Source organism: Cucurbita moschata, unplaced genomic scaffold (genome assembly GCF_002738365.1).
Source record: "Cucurbita moschata cultivar Rifu unplaced genomic scaffold, Cmos_1.0 Cmo_Scf00007, whole genome shotgun sequence".
Classification (NCBI taxonomy): domain Eukaryota; kingdom Viridiplantae; phylum Streptophyta; class Magnoliopsida; order Cucurbitales; family Cucurbitaceae; genus Cucurbita; species Cucurbita moschata.
In genome coordinates, this window is record NW_019268523.1 from 1,722,707 (window position 1) to 1,735,674 (window position 12,968).

At 35.6% G+C, this 12,968-nt stretch overlaps 3 protein-coding genes and 1 non-coding gene across 5 annotated transcripts; 2 read left to right on the forward strand and 2 right to left on the reverse strand.

The window, feature by feature from the left end:
* Window positions 1-102: 102 nt before the first annotated feature.
* LOC111444708 (ribosomal RNA-processing protein 8-like) lies at window positions 103-3,217 on the forward strand. Its single transcript, XM_023082718.1, has 9 exons — window positions 103-409; window positions 507-568; window positions 820-871; window positions 1,262-1,376; window positions 1,515-1,609; window positions 2,285-2,391; window positions 2,483-2,597; window positions 2,670-2,714; window positions 2,807-3,217. Exons 1-9 carry the CDS (start codon window positions 221-223, stop codon window positions 2,876-2,878), a joined length of 852 nt encoding a protein of 283 aa, XP_022938486.1. The 5' UTR covers window positions 103-220; the 3' UTR covers window positions 2,879-3,217.
* A 99-nt stretch (window positions 3,218-3,316) lies between these two features.
* TRNAD-GUC lies at window positions 3,317-3,388 on the reverse strand. Its single transcript has one exon. It is a non-coding gene; the product is annotated as a tRNA-Asp (tRNA).
* Window positions 3,389-3,799: 411 nt separating this feature from the next.
* LOC111445610 (SUPPRESSOR OF GAMMA RESPONSE 1-like) lies at window positions 3,800-7,406 on the forward strand. 2 transcript variants are annotated; one of them, XR_002710883.1, is made up of 7 exons: window positions 3,800-4,114; window positions 5,069-5,201; window positions 5,446-5,632; window positions 5,741-6,237; window positions 6,540-6,857; window positions 6,936-7,288; window positions 7,332-7,406. XR_002710883.1 is itself a non-coding variant. In XM_023084109.1 (6 exons), exons 1-6 carry the CDS (start codon window positions 4,107-4,109, stop codon window positions 6,987-6,989), a joined length of 1,197 nt encoding a protein of 398 aa, XP_022939877.1. In that variant the 5' UTR covers window positions 3,800-4,106; the 3' UTR covers window positions 6,990-7,406. The 2 variants fall into 2 exon arrangements, 1 of the variants encoding a protein (XP_022939877.1); XM_023084109.1 differs by having other exon boundaries at window positions 6,936-7,406.
* A 298-nt stretch (window positions 7,407-7,704) lies between these two features.
* LOC111445612 lies at window positions 7,705-9,907 on the reverse strand. Its single transcript, XM_023084110.1, has 2 exons — window positions 9,517-9,907; window positions 7,705-9,096 (listed from the first exon to the last, which is right to left on the reverse strand). Exons 1-2 carry the CDS (start codon window positions 9,565-9,567, stop codon window positions 7,999-8,001), a joined length of 1,149 nt encoding a protein of 382 aa, XP_022939878.1. The 5' UTR covers window positions 9,568-9,907; the 3' UTR covers window positions 7,705-7,998.
* Window positions 9,908-12,968: the final 3,061 nt, after the last annotated feature.

The window sequence follows — 12,968 nt, forward strand, 5'->3', positions numbered from 1 at the left end:
TACTATATGATTAAATCGGGTCTGGTGAAATAAACCGCATGCAGTCGGTTTGGTTTCCAAAAAATCGAGTATAAAACCGAACCGAGTCTTCCGGTCTATCTTGAGGCAGGTTTTGCTAAAATCCCAACTTCATTCTGCATCGTCTCCGCTCCACTCCTTTTGACCCCCCTCCGCCCAACGCGAATTGGTTCATCAAGGTTTCTTCCCGCCAACAGCAACAATGGCGGACGAAGGCCGCTCAAACAAAAAGCGTAAGAGGGCGAAGCGTCGCCGGTCTGACAAAAATAAAGATTTTACCAATAGTATACCGGATGCTACTGAACCCAGTGGCCAAGACATCGTTGTTTCTACTTCTTCTGATGGCAAAAAATCTCGGAGGGCTTCTGGCTCGTCTAGTTTTCTCGATAAGGTTCGACTTCTTGTAGAAACTAACCTCGTTTTGAATTCAATTTTGCTGGGGAACTTTAAGGATTAATTGTATGCATTCTGGTTCGATGTTGGTGCAGATGCGAGCTCGTTTATCAGGAGGGCATTTTAGGATGCTTAATGAGAAGTTGTATACCTGCACGTAATGATTTTTTCTTCGATTCTTTTATTTTTACTGCCGGACTTGCGTGTTTCTATGTGTATGTACTAAATTTAGAGTCAGATTGCCTATATAATTGATATGTCACCTTGAATTTTTGTTGACTCGTTTGGCATTAAAATTTTAGCTTCCTATCAGTTCTTTTAAAGCTGAGTTCTTAGTCTTAAGTTTATTTCACTGTCATACCCCCATTATTTGAAGCCAATTGATCCTGTTCGTCTTTTTTGATTTAGAGGGGAAGAGGCGCTTAATTATTTCAATGAAGATCAGGTTCTGTTTGATGTGGTAAGTTCTGTCTGTCTGTTTCTATTTCCTAAATGTAGATCATGTTACTGTTCTATGAATTATAGTACAAGTAAATTCTATGAATTATAATAGTAGCTGAGCTCAAAGATTTCCTTCTAGGATTTTTGTTGTATTGGCAATTGATAGGCTCTCTTTTCCTGAACTTCTGACTATTATGTTTATGGATGTTCGGTCATACCAGTTTAGGATTTGTAAAACACTTTAAATTAAATTTGAGGCTTACATCTCGTCTCTTTGAGAGGAAAAGCATCGAGGCCACCTTCTTCCTTTCTAAAACTTTGTCTATTTATTGATGGTTGAGGAAGTTTTAGGTGGTGAGTTTCATTTCGATGGCCTAGGACTAGCGTTAATTAACATTTTGATGGTTAGTATCATACAGGATACCAAGAGCAAATGTTGCATTGGCCTGAGCTGCCTGTGAATTTAATCATAAAATGGCTGAAAGAGCACGATCCTTCGTTTATTGTGGCTGATTTTGGCTGTGGTGAGTTTTAGGGAAAAAAAAACTTCTGTTTTCCCTTCCTTTAACTAAATATTGATCAAGTATTTGAGCCTTTGTGGACACTCATACTTATTTCTTCATTTTTCTCTTATTTTTTTTCTCCTTCGAATTGAATTACAGGGGATGCACGCCTTTCAAAGAATGTGAAGAATAAAGTTTTCTCATTTGATCTGGTTTCCAAAGATCCCTCTGTTATTGCTTGTGATATGTCGAATGTACGCTTACTGTATTTGAACTTGATGTCGTAAAATGCATTCAGACATACAACTGCATTTCTTGCTTGAAAGTTAGCCATGTCGACAATATTGTCAACTTGCCGGAGATCTTGTCACTTTCTTGTTAATTTTTGTTGATAAGCTAAGGCTCGTTTATTACGTCTTATTTGCTCAATGACTAGCAAGTTGTTGAAAAGGTTTTACATTTTCTTTTTTGTCCCCCAACGTTTGGTGATTTAATGGTTAGGTTCAACCATGGAAGAATAAGTCATGGTGAATTGGTATTAGTGATTGGAGGGAGGGACATAAAGAGGATGATAACTTGTATAATAGATTAATGTCAACAATCGAAGTCGTTATGACAAGCATCTATAGTTTAGAGTAATTGGATGTATAATCTATTTTATTGCATAGTTGCATTTTTCGAATGATATTAGGTTTCGATATTGAGAAAATATGAGGACTTGGATTGATTGGTTGAATATTTTATGTTATTTGAGCAGTTTTTTGTTGATATCATGTTCACTCAATAATGCCCCCTGTTGATATCATAGATATGTCCATAGGAGCATCCCATTATACCCATCTCTTTCATTTGTCTGTTCATGAAATTTGTATTAGACTCGTTGGCTGTCGAAACCTCTAAACACTGGTTAATGCTTATGCCTCTGGCAGACACCTCTTGACTCTTCATCTGTGGATGTTGCTGTCTTTTGCCTTTCACTTATGGGGGTCAACTATGCAAGTTACTTGACAGAAGCACGAAGAGTACTCAAACCACGGTTTGTGGGATACTTTTGGCTCTCTATTAGTGTCATAGCCTAATAACAGTTGCCCAACATTGGTGACTGAACTCTCTGTTTCTACATGCAGTGGATGGCTTTTAATATCAGAAGTCAAAAGCAGATTTGACCCAAGCAACGGAGGAGCCGACCCCAACGAGTTCGTAAGGGCTGTTTGTGAGCTTGGATTCGTCTCAGCGTTGAAGGTATATTTATTCTCTATTATTTAGCATTGTCGTTTCTTTCTTGCTGCTTATATATTAGTATATCATGTGCAGGACTTCTCAAACAAGATGTTTATTTTGTTATACTTCAAGAAAAAGGTTTGTAAATGCTCTGAGTAACTTAATTCTCACGTTGATATTGTATTTGTACTCGTTCACATCTGGGTTTAATCATTATTTTTGCTCTGTAGGATGAGAAAATTTCTAATGGGAAAGATATTGATTGGCCACAACTAAAACCTTGTCTGTACAAACGACGCTGAGCATCAACTGTAGAGTTCATGTTGTAGTTCATATCGAAATTCATGTAACCTGAAATGTTGGCTTAGTTGAGCAATTACTGAAGTCCGAAGCTTTCTTGGGTGAGTCATCTCTCCAAAGGGTGTCAGCTGAACATGATGAATGAATGAATGGATGAATTGGTTTAGTTGGTTTCTGAATGGATCAATTAGATGTTAGGTTTTTGAAATAGAAGATCGAATAATTTTGATCAATTCTGTCGTTGTGGTCGGTTTCGAGAGGATCGATCAGTTTGTGTTTTCTTGAGAGATTATTTTGGTTACATTATAAGTTTAATGCTTGAAATTTGATGTTGGTGCTTATTTGTCGTTCCAAGACTAACATGTTACTAAACACTGTCGTTTCGGTACCGAGTTCTTTATAGCAAACACTAAAATTTGAAAGGAAAAAAAAAAAAGAAACGCCGCTGCCGGGGATCGAACTCGGGTCACCCGCGTGACAGGCGGGTATACTCACCACTATACTACAACCACTTAGTTATTATTTCGAATTCACATAAATAATTAAATTGAAAGTTTAATTATCGATTTTTTCAGATTTTGCAAAATTTTATAAACAATTGAAATATATTTTTAGAATGTCTAATAGTTGGTTATGACATATTTAATGTTTTTCAAATTCAACAAATTTATTAGACATAAAATTGAATTATTATTATTATTATTTTTTTTGTCCAATAGATATGTGTTTTTTATTTTAAAAAAAAAAAAAGAAAGAGGAAGAGGAAGGTTAAAAATATATTTAAAAAAATATAGATGAAAACGTATCCAAAGACGGGAAGTGTTCATAGCTTGGGCCGCAAGTCTCCGTGTGGCCACCTGAAATTTACCAGACATCGCATTTACTCGGTTTTCGAAGCTAAAATCCTTCCACCAGACATCCCAGCTTCGGCTTCCACACCTAAGTCTCGGTCCCATCTTCCCTCAATTCTGGGACCCACAGCCATTGACTATGTTCCGAACCTATAGTCTGGAACACGAGCCTCCACCGAAGCAGGGGCCAAGTTTTCCCGCTCACATTGGGCACAGTTGGGATTTGGGGCTTCATTCCTCTGCCTCACACTCTTCACTAAAGCTTGAGCGTAGTCGTCAAAAGCCCGAAAAGCTCAAACGCGCTGAATCTCCTAGTTTATGCTTCTTCTTCTTTTATCGCTATCTCTGATCGTCTTCTTGAGCTTAATTCTTGAAGAATATGGCGAGGTCAGTACTCCTTTCATCTAATTTCTTGGTTTTCTGTCTAGTATTCTTCGAGTTCTTACAATCCGAGATGAAGAAATGCGTCATTTCTTCGTTGATCGTCCGCTTTTGTTCTCCTCGTCGATTGTATTTCTGGGTTGAATGAACTATTGTGCCAAGATTGTGGGTTTTGGATAATTTTTCTCAACATTTATTGGTTAAAAGTTTAAGGCGATCTTCTGGTTTTGATCATGTATTAAGCTTCAACTATCTTTCGTGGTTAGAATGATGAGATTGAGAATGTCTGGATTTTACTTCCTTATGTGGACTCTGCAAATTTTGTACCCAAAATGTTGAATGGAGACGTTATCTCTCATTTATGTACCCAAATTGTTCCATTTCTAGTCAATTTGAGGCTTTGGTTGCATTCACAACCCCTAAATAGTTATCTGTAAAACGGGTTTTCCCTTTCGGGCCTCCCCTCAAGGTTTCAAAACGCGTCTGCTAGGGAGAGATTTCCACTTCCTTGTAAAAAATGCTTCGTTCTCCTCCCTAAAAGATGTGGTATCTCGCATTATCCGTCTAAGCATATCACTTTTAACTAAACCAACTCCTCACTAGAGCACATCACTTGTTGATTAACTCATCCAAATATCACTGTGACCATGTCAACGAAGCTCACCAACATGGCTAAATCTGGAGCACGACTTTGATATCACTTGCTAGGAACAACAAACAACTCGTCATATCTCCACTATGATATGGTATTGTTTACTTTAGGCATAAGCTCTCGTAGTTTTGTTTCTTGGATCATAAAAAAATGGTTCATCCTAATAGAGATTATTCATGTGCACATAGAAACCTTGTGAATGCTTGTATTTCTCTTTATGGTTGCTTAGTTTTACAATCCAGTACTTTTTATGTCCTTTTCTGATATCTAGTGACTGCATTTTAACTTTCAGTATCTCATTCTCACAGGTCTTGGATAATCGATAGCCGAACAATTGCAAGAAAAGTAAAAAACGTCTCTCGATCGTCTTCACAAGTAATTAAAGATTGCGATGCAAAACGAGAATGTCCAAACTGTCACTTTATTATTGATAATACAGATGTACGTTTGACCTCCACCCTGTGTTTTCATAACTGATATATGAATTAGAAGTTGATTGTTATATAGACAGTGAATTGTTCATTCATATTTTATAAAAATCTTGAACATTTTGATATGCACTTTAGTTATTGACTCACTTTCACTGTAATTTAGTGTGTAATTTGGCATCCTACCTTTTAGTTTGTGCTGTGCCTTGAATGTAAGGCATTGAATCATGAATGCTTTTTTTACATGTTCTTTGCAGGTTTCTCCTGAATGGCCTGGATTGCCTGCTGGTGTTAAGTTTGATCCAAGTGATGAAGAGATAATGGATCACTTAGCGGCTAAATGCACCGTTGGAAACTTAAAGCCACATGCATTAATTGATGAATTCATCCCCACACTTGAAACAGATCAAGGAATTTGTTACACTCATCCAGAAAATCTCCCCGGTTCGGAATTCGTCTGTGTTCGTTTTTGTTCATTTCCTATGCTACCATCAATTTAAAAAGGCTCCAGTTGTTCTCTCATTCAGAATAATAACATCTTCAATTATTCAGGTGTTTGTAAAGATGGAAATGATGTACATTTCTTTCATAAGACGAGCAATGCATACGCCACGGGTCAAAGGAAACGTCGCAAGATTGAAAGTGGACGTGATTCAAGCCTCGAACATTTTCGCTGGCACAAGACAGGTAAGACTAGAGCTTTGATAGAAGAGGGTGTTCATAAGGGATGGAAGAAGATCTTCTCTCTGTATAGAAGTTCAAAGGGAGGCTTGAAACCCGAAAAGTCGAACTGGGTGATACATCAATATCATTTGGGAACTGAAGAAGATGAGAAGGAAGGAGAATACGTTTTGTCGAAGATTTCTTATCAGCAACCGAAGCAATGTATTAAGAGTGGTGATAATATGCTTATTGAGGATTTTGATGCTATGCTCCGTCATACGAGTCCTAGAACTCCCAAGTCCAATCCCCCGGTTCCACCTCGATCGGGAAAATCGTTTGTCTCCAATGCTGTTGCTGAGAATAGTCTGCCTCAGTCATTTGCAAAGGTAGCTACTCTTTTAAGTTGGTTTCATCGTTTATTTTGTGTCATTGCATGTTAGGGAACCACGAACCTCCGTGATGGTATGATATTGTCCACTTTCATCATAAGCTCTCGTGGCTTTACTTTTGGTTTCCCCAAAAGGCCTCATATCAATGGAGACATATTCCTTACTTATAAACTCATGATCGTCCCCTTAATTAGCCGATGTGGGACTCCCCACCAACAATCCTCAACATTGCATTCTTTCCTCGACTCTATAAAGTACTCATCTGTCAAATTCACACTTAAGTATGCTTTGTTGATTAGGGAGAAGAGTTGGCTCCGGAGACGTCTCGTGTTTCTTATCCGAGTATTTCATCGGAGAACAACCTGGGATACCATGCATGGTTGGCTGGAGAATCTCAGGATATAGATAATGTTGAATTACATTACTTGGAAGACAAATTATTGTGCAATGAAGTCCTGGATTCTTGTGCTGTTATGAGTAACAACCAACTAAATCAAATGCCTTTCTCGCTCTCTGGTAGCAACACGTGCCACGAGTTTATGAACGACAACGTTCCATGTGGAATTGCAGACCTTGAGAACCTTGAATTAGATACTCCACCTGACTTTCATCTTTCTGTAAGTTCACCTCCCACTCTCCCCAGTTTCAAATGCTTTCCTTCGATCTATAACTCAGACTTTGATTGTTGCTTGTAGGACCTGCAGTTTGGTTCTCAAGAGAGCATTTTCGACTGGATCGACAGGATATGAAGTAAAGGTCGAAGCAAAATCTTACGAGAATGACGTGTTCAATCCGACTTTTCTGCCCGAATCTTCCTTGAATTCACCATCATTCACCATAAAACTCTTTGAAATCATTTCGCTTTCATTTATATGGGGATTGCCATGCCTTTTACCCCTTGAAAATTGATTAAACTTTGAAATTCACATGGCACATAACCTTATCTATGAGTTGTTTCTCAGTAAGGTCATTGGATCAAGAGCAATCGAGACCGACCCCATGATCGAGCTGGTTTTTGCTCAAATTTTGTGTTAAATGCACCATGAAGGTGCTTGAACTACTTATTTTGAGTGTCATTGATGATATGTGAGATGGGTGGCTGGGTGTAAAATGTGAAAACTGATATACTATTTGGTATGGAATGTAAAAAGTATTCTATGTGGTAACTGAAATGAATCTTATTCTATGTAGTAGCTCGATATCGATCAAGGTACACATCGGTTCACTATTATCTAACATACATGTGCCATCGTCTTTGTTACTAATATTAGCTATCAGTACTCTCGAGAATCACAAATCTAACTCTCCTTGATCATTGGACTCAAAAGATAATTTCAAACCTCAGTTATCCATAGTAAACCTTCTGACTCGAACTGGATTGAGAACGATGATTCGAACCGTTTGAACGATCGAATCAAAGTATGCATTTCCAGAAGTCAGACACCAAATTCAGGAGGAGAAAACTGATATCTAAGACTATTAACTTTTCTTTTCATTGACAGAAAAAGTATTGAGAAAAGAATAAATGAGTATTAGACAATGTTATAAGATCAATACAGAGAGATGGTGGAAATTACAGTGTTACCTAAGCATTACCCATAAGAGAAGCTTGGGAAATGTGATGCAACTTTGAAGAAACATGGTGGTTTTACAGACAGTTTCCTCAGCTGCAACAATGTGGAGTCCATCAGATTCCAGAATAGGTATCTCTTTATGTTCATCATTTGTGTAGCCATTTCTTTCTTGTTCCTTCATAATTTAGCCACTTTCTCTCTTGCAGTTGCCTGGTAACAAGTATTTGTACTTCTCAGCATTGTTTAGCAGGAATGCTGGGAGATGAACGGCCGAGTAAGACTGCGGGATCGGTCCCATCTTCCCGATCATTTCCCGAAACGTGTACTCTTCGGGAAGCATGTCGAATAGGTCTGCTCCTTTGCAAATTATGTCCTGAATTCTGTCGGGGTTTAAGTAATGAGAAAACCTGACTCTGTCGTAATGGCTGTATGCTTTCATCTTGAATATGAACTCACTGATATGACGGAAGCAAAAGCTACAATGCCACCCCGAATCCGATAAGACTTCATCGGATTGACGATAATGAGCGTACCGTGTTTTACCATGCTTGTACTGATGGACAGAAGCTCTCCAGCTGTTCTCATCTTCATAAAACTCAAAGGAGTATAAGTAGTTCTTTAGCCGAAGATGGAGTATGGGCGGAATATTGTCGCACCACCTCAAGAGGTTTATCGTGTGAGCGCTCGGGATCTCGTCGACATCAGACATGATCAACAAGTCATCATCTTTTATCCCTGATATCCTAATTAGCTGATCCAAAGTCAATCTTTGATATGCCTCTTCAACAAATGGATTCTCACCTTTCTTAAACCTTCCCCCTACCATCCCATAATTCAACCGCGACTCGACAAAGCTAAACTGTTCCCGGTTGTTTGCAAATACCAATGGCTTCGTCCGACCAGTGAACGTCGAGTTCGACTCGAGAAGCACAAACTGACTCACATAAGGATACAGTTCCTTCCATCTGATAGTTAGGATGTCGACTTCGTTACTAAACAGAACAGCATCGAAAACTCGTCGAGGCAATTCACGCATCGTCCAACCATGAAGCTTGCAGAGAGACTCCATGGATACATTTTCATGATAGTAATGAGGGATTTCATGAAATGGCTTTGGAGGAGACTCCCATAAAGGTCTAAGGAAATAAGAGACCTTCTGGCCATGAAGATATATGAACAATATCAAGAGTGGAACAGCCACAAAGAAAGAAATTAGTATCTTCAAATTCCACCCTCGAAGAATACATCGTAATCTAGACAAACCAAAAGCCCCACGAGGCCCCTGCCACAAACAAAAACAACGAACATTGAAGAACACAATCAGCAATCAAACGACATTTCCAGATGCAAAAACAAGTGAAAAACGATAAATGGGGATGACAAGACGTTAAATGAGCTGAAATTTGCACACCCAGAAAAGGAAATTTAGCTATAAATGGAAACGAACAACAAATTTGATTGAATTCCAAATCAATGCACACTTCAAATCAAATCATTCTACTCATAAACAGAACAACAACGAAGAATGTCCATCATTAATGGGCATTTCGAAAGGAATCGAAGACAAGTTCAACCAAAAGGGTTAAGAAAAATGAAGAACAACACACAAGTTCTTAACTCAAAAAGTCCAGAAAACAGATTCGGAAAACAAGATAAAGAAGCAATCGAACAAGAGAAACAGAGAGGATTCAAAGCAACAGACCTGGGCGCAAACACCATCAGTCCTTTTAGAGCTGTAATACCCATCAAACATTATGAACAAAATACAGACAAATCTCAGAAAATGCCGGATAAATCCTCAAATGCTCTCTCAAAACTCCGCAAAATCAGATCCTAGAAACTCCGACAAACAAATCCCCACAAAAGGGGCGAAGCAAACTAAAATTTGGAAGAGATATTCCGGCGGTGTGGGTACAAAATGTGAAATGAACTCAGTTTAAACGCTCTGTAGCAATCGACATAGCGCAAATACTAGCCGTTCGTGTTCTTATTGATGGCTTTCATGAACAGCTCTCAATTCCAGAATCCCGGAGTTTGAGAGAGAGAGGTCATCGGAGAGATGACTGAGAAGAATACAGAATACAGAAATGGTGCTTACTGCTTAACCTCAAATATTTCTTTATTTATATATTTTTTTTATCCCCTGATTTTCCTTCACCAAATAATCCCAAAAATTTAGAAAACTTTCAACGAAAGGGAATATATCGTGTGCGCTCACACCCACACTATCATCCATCTCGATCTATTCTTGATCGTTGGATTGAAATCCAGATGCTGATCCAACGGACAGCCAGCTTAAGGAATGCTCTGTGACCAATAATAGTTTAGTCAACTTATACATGGACCTGTGGTTAAATTCGAAATTCCCGCCTGTCATGTTAGTAATTTAAATCAATAATAAAAATATATGTCGGTAAATTCATGATCAATTACAAATTTACATGTCTTCCCAAATTAAAATTAAAATTAATGAACAATTGGCCAATCGAATAATGCCACCTGTCTTAAAAAATTTAATTATCCAATTAAAGCCCATCATACTTAAAAGCTCATCGATTAAAACTCTATAAAAAAGCAAGGTCGCCTTCATTTGATAGGTTGGTCAACGAATTTAAGGATTGGTCGTATAAAAAAAATTAAGAAATTCAATTACCGATCATTCAAGAAGATCAACATGTCTTCTCAAATGTCGATCATCTGATCAATACGTCAAAGGACGATCCATTAAGAAGCGTTTTGAATTTAAATAAAAATATAAATAATTTCATGTTATAGTGTTATTAAATTTAATATAGAGTATACGAATTTAAATATTTAATGTTAGCTTAAATAATACCATTTCACGTCAATTCAATTTTATATAAGGAATTGTGGTTAAATACGAAATTCCCGCCTGTCGTGTTAGTAATTTAAATTAATAATAAAAATATTTGTGGATAAATTCAAGATCAATTACAAATTCCCATGGAGCCAAACGTACTCAAAGCTCGTACAAGGTTACCTTCATTTGATAGATCGGTCAATACGTTTAAGGATTGGTCGTCTAAAAAATAAAAAAAATTTAATTACCGTTCATCCAAGAAATCAATATGCCTTCCCAAAGGTCGATCATCTAATCAACCTGTCATATGACGATCTATTTAGAAGCGTTTTAAATCCAAATAAAAATTTAAATAACTTCATGATACAATGTTATTAAATTTAATATAAATATAAAAATTTAAATATTCGATATTAGCTTAAATAATACTATTTGGTTCAATTTATATACTAAATCAGTTTAAGAGTAAGCAAAAAATTAAAACGAAATAAAATGAAATTAGAGGGTATAGTTTATTTAAATAATTTGAAGAGAAATGAAAGTTCGGTAAAATGCCAGATGGATTCGGTTGACGTAGGATTGCCACGTGTAAGGACGGTAACCCAGAGAAGTTGGGTTCGCTTGGTCTTCTTTGACAGCTAACTCCACATGGCTTGAGAAAGTTGGACTGAGGAATCTAAGTACTCCTCGTTTGACTTCTTCTTCGCCTTTTCCTCTCACATTTCTCATATTTAAATTTAATATATAATAATTAATATGATATTTTAAATATTATAAGACTTATCCTAAGTATATATATATAATATATCTATAAATTTCAAACTAACTTTATATTGCTGTCCACGTCATTATAGGATAAACCAGCATTTTTAAAATAACAAAAAAATAAAATTTTGAAAATTTTACTGACGTTTTTTTTTTCTTAATTAAAATAAGAATATCATTTAAAATATTATTTTCTTATTGAACCAACGACAATAAATTCTATATTTATTATAAATAATAAAAAATAAATTCTCGTAGAATTGAACATCCAAATAATCAGATGAGAGTCATTTTCTATATTAATTGAATAATAGAATGTCTAGTTTAATTGTCAAAATAACGAACATGCAAACTATCAGAGTCGTTTTCTCAATTAAATGAGACTATAAACAAAATTTTTCTACGCCATCAAAGTTTGAATTGTATACCTCTCGATATATAAATTTTAGAAAGTATTTTCTAAATTAATTAATTTATAAAGTATTTGGTTACTCGTTTTAAAAAGTATTATATTTTATAATTATTTTAATAAGAGAATCTGTCAATTAACAAATTTCCTTATCGAGAAAAAAAAGGGGATAAGTACAAAGAAATAATTGAGATGGAAATTAGTTTGGAATTGGATCATAAATGGAGCGAAGGGGATTTGAAAATGAAATTTTAAATGGTCGGTAAAGATTCCATCTTCCATAGCTACGGTCATACGAATTTTAGAATTTTTAATATTTATTATTGCATAATAAAATAAAGAAAAGTGACGAGTGAATAAATAATAATATCGACTTTAAGTGGATTTAATATATCCATTAATTTTTTAATCAGAAAATTATAATTTTAAATTTAATAAATAAATAATAATATCGACTTTAGATTCAGTTCACATTTTTTTTTTAATGATAAACAGGTATTTAGATATTGCCATTGCATATGAATAATAAAATAATGAAAAAAAATATTAAATGATAAATATTTTAATTAATTGATTATATTTAAATGAAAAATTTGTTATATTTACGATTTATATTGTCAGTCTCAAGAGAAAACAGGTTGGTCAAACAAAAACAAGGCGTAATGATGTTCCATTCGCTCTTAATCATTAAGTTGGGGATATCCTATCTTCAAAGGCTTCACCAAGATGTTATTTCTCTTACATAACCGATTCTAGATCAAAATGTATACCGTAATATATGTGATGACGATTTCAACAACTAACTCGAACGAAGTTCAAGTTTTGATTCGTGTTTGCCAATTTTTGGGGTAACACGAAAATGTTCACGGTTGCCGACGATCATAATTTCAGTTACAATAACAAGACTACTATTAGTTGAATTGATGAATAAATGAAGTTTAAAAAAATATTATACCTATAATTATTTCATGGAATATTATTTTAATAATAGAAAATTAAATGTCCTTATAAAAAAGACTATTCAAAGAAACATAGTAATCAATATAATACGTCAAAAAAGAACCATTCCAAAGAAGAAGAAGAAGAAGAAAAAAAAAAAAAAAAAAAAAAAAAAAAAAAAAAAAAAAAAAAAAAAAAAAAAAAAAAAAAAAAAAAAAAA

Coding starts and splice junctions, on each gene's coding strand:
- LOC111444708 (XM_023082718.1), top strand. CDS start 221: ATGGCGGACGAAGGCCGCTCAAACAAAAAGCGTAAGAGGGCGAAGCGT. Junction 410..506: donor CGTCTAGTTTTCTCGATAAG/GTTCGACTTCTT, acceptor ATGTTGGTGCAG/ATGCGAGCTCGTTTATCAGG. Junction 1,610..2,284: donor TTGCTTGTGATATGTCGAAT/GTACGCTTACTG, acceptor TGCCTCTGGCAG/ACACCTCTTGACTCTTCATC.
- LOC111445610 (XM_023084109.1), top strand. Junction 5,202..5,445: donor TTATTATTGATAATACAGAT/GTACGTTTGACC, acceptor TGTTCTTTGCAG/GTTTCTCCTGAATGGCCTGG. Junction 6,858..6,935: donor CACCTGACTTTCATCTTTCT/GTAAGTTCACCT, acceptor TGTTGCTTGTAG/GACCTGCAGTTTGGTTCTCA.
- LOC111445612 (XM_023084110.1), bottom strand. CDS start 9,567: ATGTTTGATGGGTATTACAGCTCTAAAAGGACTGATGGTGTTTGCGCC. Junction 9,097..9,516: donor CTGATGGTGTTTGCGCCCAG/GTCTGTTGCTTT, acceptor TGTTTGTGGCAG/GGGCCTCGTGGGGCTTTTGG.